This window comes from Myotis brandtii, unplaced genomic scaffold, assembly GCF_000412655.1.
Source record: "Myotis brandtii unplaced genomic scaffold, ASM41265v1 scaffold215, whole genome shotgun sequence".
NCBI lineage: Eukaryota > Metazoa > Chordata > Mammalia > Chiroptera > Vespertilionidae > Myotis > Myotis brandtii.
Window position 1 is genome coordinate 734,661 of NW_005358043.1, and position 18,155 is coordinate 752,815.

Here is an 18,155-nt window from a genome sequence, read left to right on the forward strand (position 1 = left end):
AGCTCAGAGGCCGGCAAGTCAGGCGGGGAACGTTGGAGTCTGCAGTCACTGGAGCAAGCAAGCCTCATGTTCGCTTCCAGCTGCCTGGCTGCCGGCCGCCATCTTGGCTGACAGTTAATTTGCATAAGGATATGCTGATTAGCCAATGGGAAGGGTAGCGGTCGTACGCTAATTACCATGTTTCTCTTTTATTAGTGTAGATACTGAAATTTGAATTCCATATAACCCCCACATGTCATAAAATATTCTTCATTTTGATTTATTTTTCCAAACAGGCAGATCATAGTGTGCTGACTCCTGCTGTATTAGGAAATAAAACTCACAAAATAAATCTTCCTGTTTTCAGTTTTAACTGGGATAGGCCTAAGTAACTATAGACTGAACTCCTTTGGCAGAATTGGCTCAAAATGCCATGCAACTATTATACACCCACTAAAGTCTTATAAAATATGCTCTTTTTATTGAATTTGAAGGAAGTTCATTTAATTATGAGTAAGCAGTGGTTTGCATTATGATCTCAGGAGTATCCATTGAAATCATTTTCTCCATTTGTAAACTGAAGATGCCAATTACTGTTATTTCTCTTCCTTGTGGGATTCCTTTAAAATTAATTGTCACACATATTAATGCTGTAAATGCTTAAGAAACTTGGAGAGTGAACCTTTTGTAAATTACTTTAACAAAAAGCAAATGGACATAAAGAAAAATGTCACTTGCAAAATATTTGTAGTTCCTTGAATGATAACCATTTAGTAAACATAATTACCTATGCTAATACTTACCTTCAACTTCCTGCTTTTCTTCCTTTCAACATAACTTCAGAAAAACATCTGTGCTTTTCAATTCAATCTGTGCTGCGGCTATTTATGGACCTTTTTGGTTCCATATAAATTTTTGTAGAGTTTGTTCTAGGTCTGTGAAATATGCCTTTGGTAATTTAATAGGGGTTGCATTGAATCTATGATTGCTTTGGGTAATATGGACATTTTAATTATGTTAATTCTACCAATCCATGAACACGGTATATGCTTCCACTTGTTTATATCTTCCTCTATCTCTTTTTTCAGCATCCAGTAGTTTTCTGAGTATAAGTCTTTTACCTCCTTGGTTAAGTTTATTCTTAGGTATGTTAATTTTTTTGTTGCTATGGTAAATGGGATTGTTTGTTTAGTTTCTCTTTCTGAGAATTCATTATGTGTAAAAATACCATTGATTTCTGAGTGTTAATTTTGTATCCTGCTACATTGCAAAATTCCTTTATTAAATCTATTAGTTTGGGATTTAATTGGGCATCCTGTTTTTTATATGCTAAATTTGGCAACCCTACTTAAACTTACATCTAGAATGAAACTCCTGATTTATCCTTCTCCTACTGTTAAAAACCAGTCTCTTTCCAGTGTTTCACACTTTGCTAATGTTAGTAGATAGCACAACTCTTCCTTCAACTAGTTCCTCAAGCTATAAATCTGAAGGAGTCAAACTTAATTTTTCTCTTTTCTTCACACCTCACATCAGATTCATCAAGCCCCATCAGTTTTATCTCCAAGTGCGTCTCAGTTTTCATCACTTCTCTCCATGGCCACCACTATCTCTAACCTGCATTAATTCAATAAACATCTTATCATTCTCCCCACTTTCACATGTGTCCCTTCCTAATCCATTCTCATCAGGGTAGAGAGATAAATGTTTAATACCTAAATGGAATCATTTATTATCCTGCTTCAAATCCTTCAGCAGATTCTGATTGCACATCAAATGAAATTAAACTCTTTACTCTGGTCTATAGACCTCTGAAGGACGGGAAGCTCCCTCTCTAATTTCCTCGTTCCACTCTCTGGCTTGGCTACTATTTGCTGTGTATGCTGGCTTCCTTCAGCCCCTAGAACACTTCAAGCTTCTTCACGTTTTGGCGCCTTCACAGACGTGGTTTTCTTTTCCTAGAATACTATTCTGTCCCTGTTTCCCACCCCATCCACTCCCCAGTTATCCTTAAGAGCTCAGATTAAATGATGCCCCCTCAGAGAAGTCTTCCTAAAGAACCCCATATTCTTCTACTCTTTTACTTTCCTTCATAGCACTTATTAGTATTGGCATTTATTAATTTATTTACTTACTTATCTTTACCCCAAGATTATGAACTCCATTCATAGGATCACAGACTATGCCTGTTTTGTTCGCCATCAAAAACAATACCTGGGAAGTTCGTGCACCCTCAAAAAACACTGAATGAATGAGTGAATGACTTACAAACCTATTTATCTGGTCCGACCCATACGTCTAGCATCTTTAGTCAGCTCAACAATTTATTTCAACTCCCTAGAGAATAAGTCCAAATTTTTGGGCAGGTTTTTCAGGATCCATACTGAAATACTTGAATTACCCTCTATGTGCCATGTGCATTCTAATATCTTTGCATGTGTGTCACTCTGCCTAGCCTACCTTCTTACCTCCTTTCATGCTGACCAATAAATTCATTTTTCAAAATTCTTCTCTAGTATCATTTCTGTGAAATGCTCCTAGACCACCCCTTAACCTTATTTTTATGCTACTATTATATTCTGTATACACTCCCTATTAATAGCTAACATTTATTGAGCATTGTCACAGATCATTAATTGTAATAAGTTTATTAAGATTCCACACAGTTCTATCTTCACTGTAGCCCTATGAGATTAGATTTATAATCCCCAAATTACAGAAGAAGAAACTAAGATAAAGAAAGGTTGGTAACTTACCTAAAGTTTAATACCTCTTATGTGAGAAGCCAGGAGAGGCACCAAGACAAACTAAAGTTTGTGACCTGAATTATTATCCCCTACTGCCTCACCAGGTACTCAACACACTTAGAACATGTTTTACATATCTTCTATTTCCTTATATCCACTTCCCCATTAGATTATGAACCTCTCCTGGGCAAGCCAGTATCAAAATCATCTTTGTTAACCCAGCTAAATATTCTAACTATTGAATAAATAGTTAATGAAGGCATTCATTTATAACTGTGCAAAGTCTTTTGCTTACATAATATTTGAATGGGCTTTAAAAATGAAGATCTGAGAAATTTGGAATAAACAGTTTGGTCTCAGAATATTTTTCAAATAACAAGCAATTTAGTATACAAGTACATTCATTTTTAAAAAGTTATTTTTACCATACTGAATATGTAACTGGCTTTACCATTCAAATAGGCATAGTAAATGTAAGTGCCTCCAAAGAGAAATGGAGCTTTGGTAATCATTAAACATTTTATGTGTCTTAAGGCATATACAAATATACTATAATCACTTTAGTTGTTCTTCATTAACTCATAATTAGTACTGCTACCACCAGTAGGAGGTTATTTAAGTGATATTTTTAAGAAGCACAGAAATAAAGAGAGCCTTTAGCAAAACTATTTTCCTGCACTCTCCTGCTTCTCCCCATATGTACCCTTACTGCCACCCTGACATTCACATACATTCACACACATACCCCTAAACCATTATACATGGGTTGTTACTTAGGTTAAGTCATTAAGGGATGCCATTAAAATGCCAAACTGTGTAGTGACACAGATGAGCAGAGCCAAGGACCATATAAAGCCTCTAAAATGTTGTATTCTATACCTGAAACCTATATCATTTTATTAACCAACTAGAGGCCCAGTGCACGAAATTTGTGTGTGTGTGTGGGGGGGGGCGTTGTCTCTCAGCCCAGCCTTCACCCTCTCCAATCTGGGACCCCTTGAGGGATGTCTGACTGCCCATTTAGGCCCAATCCCTCTCACAATCCAGTATTGCTGGCTCCCAACCACTCACCTGCCTGCCTGCCTGATTGCCCCTAACCACTCCCCTGCCAGCCTGATCGATGCCTAACTGCTCCCCTGCCACCCTGATTTCCCCTAACTCCCCTCCCCTACAGGCCTGGTTACCCCCAACTGCCCTCCCCTGCAGGCCTGGGTCCCCCCTAACTTCCCTCCCCTGCCAGCATGGTTGCCCCTAACTGCCCTCCCCTGCAGGCCTGGTCCCTCCCAACTGCACTCCCCTGCCGGCCATCTTGGGTCCACAAGGGGGCAGCCATCTTGTGTGTTGGAGTGATGGTCAATTTGCATATTACTCTTTTATTAGATAGGATGTCACCAAAAAATTTCAAATAAAAATTTGTAACATGTAGGCACTTAATTTATTCAGTTAACTATCAGACACCTAGCAAGCATGAAGCACAGGACATGTAAGTTTCAATGAGGCATAAGAGAATGAGGAACTTAGAAGAATGTATGCAGGCCTAGAACTTAGATTATTAAAATGGGGCCAGGTTGGCTGGGTCTACTTTCTAGAATTTAAGATAAATTTTGCCTTATTACTTCACAGATAGTACAGCAAAGCAGTTAAGAGCTATAATGAGTTATAAAGTCAAACAGACCTGAATGTTAATTCTTGCTTCCCTAAGTAATATTGGATTGGCTTCTTAAATTCTCTACACTTTGGTTTATTCAAATATAAAATGAGGAAAATGCCAACTTACATAGTGGCTGTAAGAATTCTATAACTCCAAAGTTATACTCTATCACATTATCATATTTCATTTGGTCATAGCATTTACTACCACTTCATACATTACTCTTAATTTTATTTTATTGCCTATCTCTACCAGCCAAGGCCCTCAGTGGAATATCAACCCCTTAAGGGCACAGATCTTGTTTGTCCTGTTCATCATTCTATTCCCAGTTTAGGCAATAGTTCCACGCAAGTAATAGATGCTCAGTAAATGGATGATGAATGAAAAGAAGGAATGGGTGAAGGTAAACTGAGAGGGATGGCATGAGAAGAAAAGGTGAAAAGGAAAAATAAAAAATGAGAAAGCTAAAATAAAATTTTAATAAATGGTATAAATGTGGTAGTGAAGGTTATCATTAACTATATCAAAGTCATTTATCCTATTATTTACTTTTCTACAAGATCAATTTTGGGCTACATATTTAAATGTATGAATGACTTAACTCAATTTTGAAAATTTAATTGTTCCCAGTTTGTGTGCACTATAACTCGTGCTATGATAAAAACATATCAATATATTTGTAAGACCTTGTGCACATTTATGATTTATTTAGTACAGACTTTTAGAAGTAAAACTACTGTGCATTTTTAAATTTATTACACACAAATTTCATCCAAAAGTTTCTACCAGTTTACACACCATCAGCAATGGATGGGAGCACATAAGTTCCTAGCATCTTCACCAACACAGAGAGTTATTATTATAAAAGTATATCTCATTGTTTTAATTTGCATTTTGTAATTATTCATGCATATAGAGAATACATTTTTATGGGGCATTTTTAAAATAAATTTCTGATGAATATTCTTTGCCTGTTTTTCTATTGGGTAATTTTCTATTTATTACTGATTCCTAAAAGGGTCTGTTTGCTTTTAGATTAAGAATATTAATCCTTTACTATCATATCATATCAAAACACGTTTTCCAATTTGCCTTTTAATTTTGTTTTAATTGTTTAAATGTAATATTTTGTTCTAAAGCTCACCCTTAATAATCTGGAAAACCTTGTGACCAGAAAGAGTAGACATTTATGATTGCTCATAAAAGTAGCTTTAAGAAAAGGTAACCTACAAGTAAGCAAAATAATTCCCACAGTAACAAGAGAAAGAAAAGATTTGAAACTAAATTTGAGCTGGGGACTGATTAAGCTTTACTCTGAGTTCTTAAAATATTTTCTTATCGCCCGGCCAGTGTTGCTCAGTGGTTGAGCATTGACCTATGAACAAGGAGGTCATGGTTCGATTCCCCATCAGGGCATATGCCCAGGTTTGCGGGCTCGATCCCAGTAGCAGGAGTGCAGGAGTCAGACAATCGATTGATGTTTCTCTCTCATGAATATTTGTATCTCTCTTATTTTCCCTCTCTCTAAAAAATCAATAAAAACATATAAAAATACTTTCTTATTGACAAAATACATTGGGGACTGTACATTGTGTGCTAACATAGAGGCCATAATTTTTAAGATACAATTTCTTCTGGCACTTTTATTAACATATACCACACATATTTGTCAGAAGAAAAGCAGAAATTAATAAGAATTGAAAGCATTACATTTTGTTTGAAATACACTTACTGTCATATATTTAGGTAAAAGCACCTGTCAAAATTTATTTCAAACTGTGTTAAGTTCTAAATACTTGAGAACTGGCTAATAAATTATGAAATGGGATAGCTCTAGTAAATCTATTTTATCTTGGCTACCTATAGCAGTTCATCATCTGTAGAAAAACTGGATCTGATGCAATACTTCAAGAAGTGGGCTATCCCTAGACAAAACAGTTTCATGTTTATCACCAAGGCCCTCTCACATCCTATATCAGTAGTTTTTCTTCCCTCACTATTTCCCCTGAGCCTGAAACTCCTAGAAAAGGAGTGGTAAATATGTGGTAGGTGTATCCCTAGTTTCCCTCCTAACATATGGCTGCTAAAGTTAGCCAATAACAATTACCTTTCAGAATAAATCCTCTCACTGCCTCAGAATCTTTATAACAGAGTGTTCCATAAACTGACAGGAGGTGGCAATCACATTTTAGCTCAAGCTCCACTTATCATTAGAATGACAACTTAGCCAACCCTATTTAAACAGTATCTGTATTTTAAATAGGAAACCCCTACATGCTGGAAAGCTTTTAAGACCCAAATATGTGAAGCCCTAACACTTTAGGGATAAGGTATTGATGCTTGGAATAGGAAGGCCTAGTTCACACTTTCTTAATCTCACTCTGCCCTGCACAATCAGTAATTGTAATGCTGGGGCTGGCCCTATTCAGATTTCTTCTGTCTTAGGGAAGATCACTTGAAAGTTAATTCAGAAAGTCTGATTATACTTCTATAACTTTCAAGCTTAGCACTCCAGGTTTCCGGATTTTTTTTCATACATATGTTTAAATGTAGTTTATGGAAAGAAAAAATTATACAAAGAATATCAGGCATCATGATCAAAACCAAACATTTCACTATAGTTAGTATAACTTTTATGTAGTTCTCATCTTCTTACTCCCTATAAGGACAAAATTGTGGATTTAGAAGTTGTGATACTTTCCCCTTTGGTAACTCTTGGAATGGTCCAGATATCCCTTCAATAATACAAGTAAGACATACAATTTAATCTCACATTAGCTTGTATGATATGATTCTTATTTATAAGTTAAATACTCCTCTGAAGTGCTTAATACATTAATCAGGCTTGATTTTAGAGTACATATATTGCTATTATTGTTGTTGTTGTTGTTGTTTTCCAAACTCTTGGACCTATTAAAGATTTCTCTGGATCCAATGATATCATGTCTACAATCCATTAGCAAGTGGAATGACAGTCTCATCCATGCTAGCTAATCTTTTTATACAATGAATACATCAAATTAGAAATATGAATCCCCCAGATTCAAGGAATCATAGAATTTTAGTGCTTGAAATTTCTTATGAAGTTACCTCGTCAAATCCATCATTTTAAAGAGAAAGAATAGTTAGCAGCAGAATATTTAGTTTCTTAACACCCAGGTCACAAACACTAGATATTGAATAAAAATATTTTGAATATAATAATAAGTTGTGAAGGAACATGAATTGTTAGTGAAAATATCAAATGAAAGACCATATGATTCAGCAATTCCACATCCAGGTTATAGTCAAAGAGCTGAAACCAGAGACTCAAGTAGATACTTGTATTCAGATGTTCATGGTAGTGTTATTTACAATAACAAAAAAGTGGAAATAACCCCAATATTCATCAATAGATGAATTGATAAACAAAATGTGCTAAATGCACACAATGGAATATTATTCAGCAACTAAAAGAAATCAAGTTCTAATAAATGCTAAAACATGGACAAACTGTTAAAACATTATACTAAATGAAATAAGCCAAACACAGAGGATAAATAGTGTATAATTCCACTGATATGAGGTGCCCTGAAAAGACAAATTTGTAAAGACAAAAGGTAGAAGATAGATTACCAGAGGCTAGGGGGAATGAGGAGCTATTTAAAAAGTACAGAGTTCGGTTTGAGATGATAAAAAAACTTCTGAAAATAAATAGTGGTGATGGTTGCACATGATGTAAAAGCACTTAATGCTCCTTCCAGTGAATATTTTCTCTTACATTTTCATTTGAAAATAAATTGCACTAACACACTTGACATTAAGCCACAAGAAACCACACTCTGTCTTCAGAATAGCTAACAGAAAAATGTTACTTGTCATAATATTTGGTGAAAATAATTTCAAAATATTTAATATTTATGATCTTTAAAATACTATTTTAAAATTGCTGTTGTTTTAGAAGAACTCATTGGGTTCAGAATCATTCACAGTTTATTGACAGATATAATCTTTAACCAAGGGCACAATAACAAATATATGAAATTAGTTTCCTAAATGATTGTGTAGAGTGAAATTTAACTTGCCCTTTGTGGCGTCATACCACAAGCCTCACCCCAAAATATAATGGAATCTAGTTTGTGTTGTTTAAAATGATAAAATGTTAATATAACCTTTGATCAATGATTGCTGCTACTGAACAACTACAAACTTGATATTTTAGGCATAGGTAAGCCTCATTTAAATAAAGGTACTCATAACTAGACTTCCCTCGAGGAATCAGAACTGAAAGACATAAATTTCTGTATCATCTTATGTCTCTTAACATAATCACCTAATATTTCATTTCACAACAGAGAATTGCCTATTACCATTATAGCATATTTGCATGCTGTCTAGATGTACAGGATCAGCGGCTAGGTTTGACATTGTCATCACTTTGTTTATTTTTGTTTTGTCAATATGATTATTTTTGTCAATTAACAGAAAAAAAGTCTAACATAAATAAAAGAGGCCTAAGTTTCTAAATGACCAATTCCTAATGAGCCCTAAATGAAATATAGTTCAACACTAAAAGTATTTAAGATGCCACATACCATGAATTCTGATGAAACTGGATTAAAGAACATGGTTCACAAGCTGGACAAGATGAAAGAGGGAACAAGTCACAGGTTCTAGGTCAGGCTCCTTCTCTAGCCACATGTTCCTGGACCCTCCCTCAGGATGTCTCCCCGTGGGTGGGAGAGTGAACTTCTCTTCAGGTGTGTTTCTGAGTAGATGCCTCAGCCTTCCTTAGTACATATCAATTCTATCCCCCTGGTGGTCAGTACACATCATAGCGAGCGGTTGAGCAGCTTTAGCATATCATTAGCATATTACGCTTTGATTGGTTGAACGGATGACCAAACGATCGGACACTTAGCATATTAGGCTTTTATTATATAGGATGTTATGTTATACTAGAGGCCCAGCACGCGAAATCACACGAGACCCAGACACCCCCACACCACGGGCCCCAGACTCCCTCCACCGTACCGCCATGGGTGGGACCCCAGACTCCCTCCACTGCACACACTGGTGGGACCCCAGACCCCTTTGCCACTGCCACAGGCCTCGTGAGCTCATTTGTGCCTGGCTGGTCCCCTTTTCTCTCTCCCCAGTGTTGAGTGTCTGAGCCATTGGCTGCTCCGAACCATTTGGCTCTTTCCCTTATTAACAGCTTTTACCTTTTGCCTCAATTCCTCTCCCAGCTCACGCCCTTCCCCGCGTGACTCCTCTCCCTGTCGCCTGCTGCATGCACCCCCGCCCCTCCCCCCGTGGAGGGAGCACCTCCTCTCACCACCTGGGGGCCCATGCCATGCTCCCCGCCCCCGCCCCTGCCCGCCTGGTGCCCATCCCTCGCACCTTCTTCGCCATGTGGCCCCGCCCACCTGCCGCCCACCTTGCTGCGATCGGAGCCTGTGGGCCGCGGGACCAAGAGGTGTTCCATGCACCTCCTGGTGACCGATCTTTGGTCATTACGGCATTACGGCCACAGGCTTTTTATATATATAGATTATAGTACATAGCTTCACATTCAATAGCAATATGGAAAAGCTGACATGCAATCTTGACAGGGATTATATCAGTGTCACTCAGTGAATACCTTTTTTTTAAATTTAATTCTCACCCAAGGATATGTTTTTATTGATTTGAGAGAGAGATGGAGGGGGCAAAAGACAGAAAGAGAAACATCAATGTGAGAGGGAAACATAGGTTAGTTGCCTCCCATATGTGCCCAGACAGTGGATCAACCGCAAATGGGTATGTGCCTTGAACTGGAATCAAACCCACAATCTTTTGGTGTACAGGATGACATTCTAACCAACTGAGCCACACTGGACAGGGCAGTGAATACCTTTTCATAACTTAGTAATGAGCAACTATATTTAGGAAAGTTTATGTGAAGAGTTTGCAGTCATCCCATTTTTCTAGATCCAGGATGACAAACAGATTTCATGCCTAGAACCTGTTTAGGGTTCTACCGGATGAGAGGGGTTTGGAGGCTGATTCTGGATGAGATGAGGAAGAGGACCGTGCGTGTCTATTATGGCCGTGTGGTGGTGGCATGTGTGCTGCATACTGGCCAACTCTAATCCAGATATTCCAAATATATCCCTGCATTCACACTAAACAGTAAGGAACTGTGTATTGGGACCACTTTTGTGACACCCACACAGAAATAATTTGCCTGGGCTATATTGAGCATTAAAACTCTAGCATGCATTCAGGAAAATTAACTGAAACAAAGGTATGAAAATTAGTATTCTATTTCCTGTAAGGATTTTTATCATTTGCTCCATTTAAGTATATTCTATGCATAAGAATCCACAAGAGAAATTTCTTTCAAGACTTACTGCTAGGAATATTCATGTTTTACCTCAGTGGCTGGTCAGTCACCTGTTGTTGTTTTTTTAAGATTTTTTTCATTGATTTTTTTTTCTTTTTTTAGAAAGAGAGAGAGAAAAAACATTGTTGTGAGAGCAAAGATAGATTGGCTGCCTCCTGAACACCCCCTACCAGGGAGTGCCCAAAACCCAGGCATGTGCCCTGAACAGGAATTCAAACCAGCTTTTGGTGGTCAGTTTTTATCTCATGGACAATGACTCACTCTTGGCACTGTTTCTAAAAAAACTAAAAAAAAAAAAAAGATCTCTACTTCCTAGCACTGAGCTAGAATAGTACCCCTGCCCTGACAGAATCCTTTTCACATCTTAAACCCACCCTTGATTTCAACTAAGTTTACCTATCTTAATTTTTACTTACCCTCAATTTAGTCACTCATGCTTTTAATCTTATAGAAGTGTTTATTCTATATGCTGGAATGACTGTATATAAATATCCCACCCTAACTGTGCTGCATGGCAATTTACAGTCCCTCAGAAGCTGGGTTTTCTTTTCTATAAAACCAGAGGTTGTTCCATTCTAGTTCTGAAAATTTGTCATATTTCTAGATTAAAGCTAGGAATCAGTCACAAATTTACTTGTATGTTCACTGCCTTTATTAACTTATTTCTTTAAAAAAATCCACCTTTATATTTTATCACAATCAGTGAAATCTCACTGATTCTTCAAAAGGTGGCCATCTTAAAGTAGATAATGTCTAATTTATGTATTCTGACTAGTTTGTATATAGAGAAATTTCACCAAATGACATGTAAAGATATCTATTCTCATGATAGTACCAAAAAAGTAGAATTTCATATGAAGGTCCAGAGAAATTCACAAAGTTAATAACTTTGGAAATGTTAAGTAACATTAACATAGATTGACATCAGTCTAGTGAGAATAATATTGGTTTCATTATCCAATGTAATATGAAATCCATCATATGTCACTAACTGCATTTAGCACAGCACTCATTAATGAGCAAAATCAATTCAAATGCAAAAAGAATTATGTGCTATACACTATGTAAATGAATTACATTACACACAGATTTCAGAGCAGTTTATTAAATAAACTTTTCATTCTACCTTCTCTGCCAGTGATAGGCTTTTTAAAAAAAACAATTAATTTTACTAGGTAACAGTGGTTAGATATTCCCCAACTCCACTTGCCTGCTACTTTATTATGTGTGCAATTTAGCACATATTTTGTTGCAAAAGAAAGATAAGTATTGCTTAAGTTAAGAGCAAGTTGCCTATAGATTTTTGCTGACTTAAAGCCTAATATTAACTTGTGTTGTATGCTCATGTTAAAAAAATTATCCTATATAATAAAAGGCTAATATACAAATTGTCCCCTCGGGTGTTTGACCCACCAGGAGTTCGACCGCTCGCTATGACATGCGCTGACCACTGGGGGGGGTGGAATGAAGGAAGGCCCTGGCCGGCAGCCTGCAGCCAGGGAAAGGAAGGCCCCAATCGGCCCTGATTGCCAGGCAGGCCTAGGGATCCTACCCTTGCATGAATTTCATGCACCAGGCCTCTAGTTTAAAATAACTATTTAAAGCTATAATATTAACATAATGGATACATCTTCCCTGAATCTCAACAGATATTGCTAGTGTTTTTTCTTTATGTTAACTTGAAGCTTTGTAATGGATGACATTCACAAAAAGTTATTTTCTCTCTCTCTTTTTTTTAAATTTCGAATTAGAACAATTTAAATTTTCATTGATCTCAAAACCAATCTGTACAACTTTGCTAACACAAGGAGTCATTTGAATTCTGAAAAGGTGGAAACTTTAGATTTTGTTTTTCTTTCCAATGGCACAAATAAGTTTCTGAAAGCAAAAGAACTACAGATTCTGACACAACACTGGCTACCTATAATTAAACTAGAGGACCGGTGCACAAAATTCATGCACGGGTGCAGTCTCCAGGCCTGGCTGGCAATTGAAGTGTGAGTGTCTGGTGTGGAAGGGCAGGTCCCGGCTGACCTCTGGGCCCTGGACAGCACCTGGGCCCCCAGGCCTCAGCATGTCCCCCTCTGCCTGAGTCATGGTGCCCAATCCCCACATGGAGATACGGTGAGTGTGGCGGGATGCTGTGGGACAGGGCACAGTGTGGGCCTCTGGGCCACCCAGCAGTGCTGCAAGGAAGCTGGGTGGACAGTACACTCTCTCCCAGTCGTCCTCACAGACTGGCTCCTGCGTGAACCCACAGGGAGCCCAACCAGCCCCTGCGGTCCCAGAAGCTGCAGCCCAGCTCACCCAGAGGAGGCCATGTGGGTGCGGGGAGGGCTCTTCAAGGGCGTCCAGCACCTGATACAGGGCTTCCCCAGCACATGAGCCCTGGTGTCCTGGGGGAGGGTAGCAGGGGGAGTGAGAAAGAACTTGATGGACACTCCACATTCTCACCACACCTCTGTCCCTATCATCCCCACCCCCAGATAGCTGGTGAAAGGTCTCAGCCCCCCACCCAGGCACCATGGGAGCTGGTTGCCACTACCCACTCCCAGTTCCCCATCCCAGCCTGGGGACCAACCCTGATCAAGCAATCAGGGCCTGCCAGCCACTGGTCACCATCTGCTGGGTGATCGGTGGGGCGATCGGGCCCCCGCTTGCACCCGCCTTGGCCTGACACCACCTTCTCACCTGCTCCACTATCCTGCTATGGTCCTGCTCTTGTCGAGGCCTATTGGAGCCAGCAGCATCTCCACTGCCGCCCGCTGCCAGCACTGTGTCACCGACGCCCGCCATATTCCGTGCCGCCCCCTGGTGGTCAGCGCACGTCATAGTGAGTGGTCGAACTCCCAGTCGTGGGGACAATTTGCATATTAGATTTTTATTATATAGGATGGGTGGCCAACTGTAGACAGCTCTCCAGAAAGCTGTGCCCCAAACATTTGAGCATCCATCCACCCCTGCCTATGAAGCATACAAATGCTTATACTGCTCTTGGATTTCTCAGAACAGAATTGTGGGACAGACTCTTTCAAAATCCATTTAAGTTCTTTGCAATATCACTATTACTCTGGGATATTAATGCAAGACCAAATATAAGGTCATGAATAAATTCATTCTTCAAAGTATAATGTGCTCAAAAAATAGCTAAGTCTATTTACCATCTTCAAATATGGTTGGAAGAAATAAAAATGAAATATAATAAACATCACAAAGCCTTCTAGATATGGAAAAATTAACAATATATTGGGTGCTGGCAGAGTAAATTCTTCAGGAAGCCAAAGAGACAATGTAAAAGAGAGTCCTTTAAGACAACGATGAAATCAAGCTCCAGGCTAAATAGCGGGAAACATTCTGTGGAAGAAAATGTTAAAGTCTCATATCTTTAATCCTTATTTCTCCTGAGAAGCTAAAAATATAAATTTCATACTTTAATCCTATCCTATTGTATAAAAATTTCTGCTTAATAAAGAAGCCACTGGGAATTGGAAAAACTTTATTTGCTGGAAAAAAGAAGAGGTCACTTGACAATAGAAGGAAAGATCATAACCAGGGTACCTGGGTTTACCTTTGCTTTGCGAAAGTGGTAGACCACCAGCATGCTAACGAAGTCCAGCAGCATACACAGGGCTTGGAAGGAGATGATAGCAAGTCGCAGATATTTATCCTCCTGGACAAAGCAGGGGCTGTCATCGGCACAGTAGGGGCAGCCCTCCCTGCAGGGTAGGCAGACATGGGCTTCTTCTGACACATCTTTTGCTCTTTCTGCAAAATGGTGATCCGGACCCCTTCCTGAAAGTTTCCAAATAAAACTACATTGTCATTGCATTTCTGAGGTAGGCGAGACTTAGTACAGAGTCAAAACACATCTTTCACCTCTTCATTCATTTTCCTTTTTATTAAAGACCTTTTGTCAACCTTTTTGCTAGAGAATAGAGTTACTTTGACTTTAGACTCAAACAAAAGTTTTTTACCCCTTTGATTTAAAAAAAATTGTCATTCAACGTAACTAAGGAAAATTAGCAAATATGGAAAATAAAACTCCATGCAGGAAATAGTTTTCTAAATCTTTTATATCATTATCTACCAATCACCAACAGATACTCCCCATGGCACAAATCATATTCCATAAATATTTGTTCAAGAACTAACCATAAGGCAGGACAAGTAAGTTGTGTCTTTCCTGCACCAAATAAATACACATAACACATCTAGATGGCACAGAATCCAAAGTGAGGCTTTGATTGCTCCTTAATTTAGAAGGATCCTCATCTATCAGGTTCAGTAGATCTAAATTGAATAAAATGGTACTTAATGGATAGTTATTCAGTGTGCAATTGCATAATGATAGTGTATCCTTTCCCAGGGTATAATCCATACTTACAGGCTACCGTGTAATTTCCCATTTTGCATGCCCATAGGACCGTGGTCGGCAAACTGCGGCTTGTGAGCCACATGCGGCTCTTTGGCCCCTTGAGTGTGGCTCTTCCTAAGCCTTAGGAGTACCCTAATTAAGTGAATAACAATGTACCTACCTATATAGTTTTTAATTTTAAAAAATTTGGCTCTCAAAAGAAATTTCAATCATTGTACTATTGATATTTGGCTCTGTTGACTAATGAGTTTGCTGACCACTGTCATAGGATATTTCTGCACTGTTAACTAACTGCTGCTATGATCCTCCCTTTAATGTTAGATTCTTCTGTTTCAGTTATCAAACTTCGCTCTGAAGCCCACAGGTAAAGATTCTCTTTAATTGTTGAGTATACCATTGAAAATGATCCAATTAACACCATATACTAAAAAAAATCAAAAAAGAAAAAAAACCATTTCCAACGCTGAATTCAACATGAAAGACATCAGTGAATAAATAACCAGTTTAATATATCACACAACCACATAATTTGATATATACCACAACCTTGATTGATTAACAAATTTGGGAAAGAGGTTATTCTGATTAATAGCATTTTAATAACACAAAATTTAACACAAAGTATTACTTTCAACTTTTGTGAAAGGTTCATAATTCTTTGAAAATATATCTGTCTGTTTTCCTTCCTTAATAGATATAATAGCAAAAACATAATTGAATCTTCTTTAATGATTCAGAATATATTGTTTTGTAAGAGTCATCATTTTGTGAAAAGTGTATGAATTTAAGTGTCCAGCAGATATGGTTCCCATCGCTAGAGAGCTCTATGGCACTAGGTAACTCTCTTGACCACTTTGGGTCTTAGTTTACAAATGTATGAAATATGAATTGCTGTGGGTTTTATATGAGAGAATGTATATACAGGGTGGGGTAAAAGTAATTTACAGCTGCTTGTATGGAAAATAATATGATACTAATACATGATAATACAACAATAAACTTTATTTTGTGTACTCACAACTGTATACCTACTTTTGCCCCACCCTGTAAATCAGGCTGCCCAGCTTTCTCTTCTCCAAACATGGGAGGTGCAAAGAGGAACTAGGAGTCTATTGCTGTCTTAAGGAAAGGCACTACTTGTTCAAAAGCAGGGAAGTTAGAAGAGCTGAAGTAGGAAGAGAAGGAGTGGAAGGATAAGCTCCATTTTAGACCAATTATATTTGAGGTCCAACTTACACTGTCCAAGAGAAATATGCATTAAGAAGTGAGAAACAATACAAAAATGGATTGTAGGAGAAGGATCAGTGTTAGAGAAAGAATCTACAGAGAGCCATGGGCATGGATGAGGTCAATTAAGGGAATATATAGGGGAAGAAGTTAGATAGGCAGAGGTTTTTACAATATCATAAAAGAAAACTTGGATTTATTGGAACATGCTGGAATGTGATCAAAGATAATAAATGAGTAAAGGCTATGAAGTTTAATGATTATTTTATCCTTCATTTATCTTTTAGACAGTAGTTTCCAGAGTGGTAGAATGAAATTAGGTTGTCAGTCCTTAAGAAATAAATATGTGATAAAGTAGAATACTCTTTCAATAAGTGTTCCAGTGAATGAAAAAAACGCTAGGAAAGCTCATGATTAATAGAAATAGTAATGGGTCAAAAGGACTTCAGACAGGTGTGACACACCTGCCTCCAACCTAATTGGGGACACTGCAAGTTAATCCTCCCCTTTGTCATGTGGGTTTTTGCTTCTCACAGAACCTTTAGTTGCTAGGGTCTTCTCACTTTTAAGTTTTGCCTTTTAACCTTCTTGTCAAGTTTGTCATTAACAGAATACAACAAGAATGCCAGCTTGTCTAATCATCCTCCTAGACATCGCCACCTCCCAGGGACACCAGACTAACTGGACTTTGCAGAATCCTTCTTCCCTGCATAAAGAATCCTTTCCCATTTTGCTTCCCCCTTAACATGAGTCAGATAGGCAGAACTTCTAAGCCTTGGGATAGACAGATCTCCGCTTCTTGACAGCAGGAAGCAGTTACATAAATCAGAGACCTTCGCCTATCTCTCCTTTATACTATTACTAGAGGCCCGGTGCACGAAATTTGTGCACTTGGGGGGTGGGTTCCCCAGCCTGGCCTGAGCCTTCTCACAGTGCAGGAGCCCCACGATCGATCTCCCCAAAGAGGTAGGCCCCGCCCATCCATCTGGGGCTCCTCGATGGATTGCCCCAAAGAAGTAGGCTGGAGCCGTGGGTCCCGCCTCCAGCCCATGCAGAGCCATGGGACCCTGGCATAGCTGTGCAGAGCCGCTGGGACCCGCCACTTCCATGCCACACATGCAGCATCAAGTCCTCGCCCACCCACATGTGCCTTGCCATGCACGTAGCCTCCTGGTGATGGATTGTGATGGCGTGAGGGCATCACAGTGTGAGGGTGTGACAACCACATAGGCTTTTATTAGTATAGATAAAGAGGTTTCTTTTTTCTCAGGGGGGAATGATACTGTTGCAGTAATCTGGTTATTATTTAACAGAAAAAGAGTAAAGGGAAGACTAGATAATATAGGCATTCCATTTTCACAGATTTGCTAAAAAGGTGTAATTTAACACTTTCTAAAGTCTGTTCCCCGCTGATCCATGGGGGAAGGGACTGGAAAAAGGCAATTGGACACAAGCCCAGTAAGATCTAGGTACATGGGAAGGTGCTTACTCATCAGTCACACCTGGAAGTGAGTCAGTGGCGAGAATAGACATGGCCTCTGTAAGGGCACAAAACCTGAATATTTAAACTGCTAAACAAAGGGAGTTCCCTCCTTTGGCTTGCTCACTTGCAGTTTGCCCCTGACTCCTGTTGCAGAGGGCACATTCCCTTGCATGCACCCATGTGGCCCATGGCCATGTGGGCTTCACACAATGGACTAAAGGACAATAACTCTGCCAGACCCAGCTGCACCATGGAACAGAAGCTCTGGACACTGGCCCTACTTCTGCTCTACTAAAACTCCAGCTGCACCTCTTTCAGACTGGGTT

The 18,155-nt window shown here is 38.9% G+C and overlaps 1 protein-coding gene across 1 annotated transcript in view; it reads right to left on the reverse strand.

Annotated features, from left to right (window-relative positions):
- Positions 1 to 18,155, reverse strand: part of GPR158 (G protein-coupled receptor 158) — a 393,556-nt gene that overhangs the window by 133,978 nt on the left and 241,423 nt on the right. Inside the window, exon 4 of the mRNA XM_005865859.2 lies at positions 14,313 to 14,536. Within this exon, the coding sequence (XP_005865921.2) occupies positions 14,313 to 14,536 (224 nt within the window). The remainder of the gene's footprint in view (positions 1 to 14,312; positions 14,537 to 18,155) is intronic.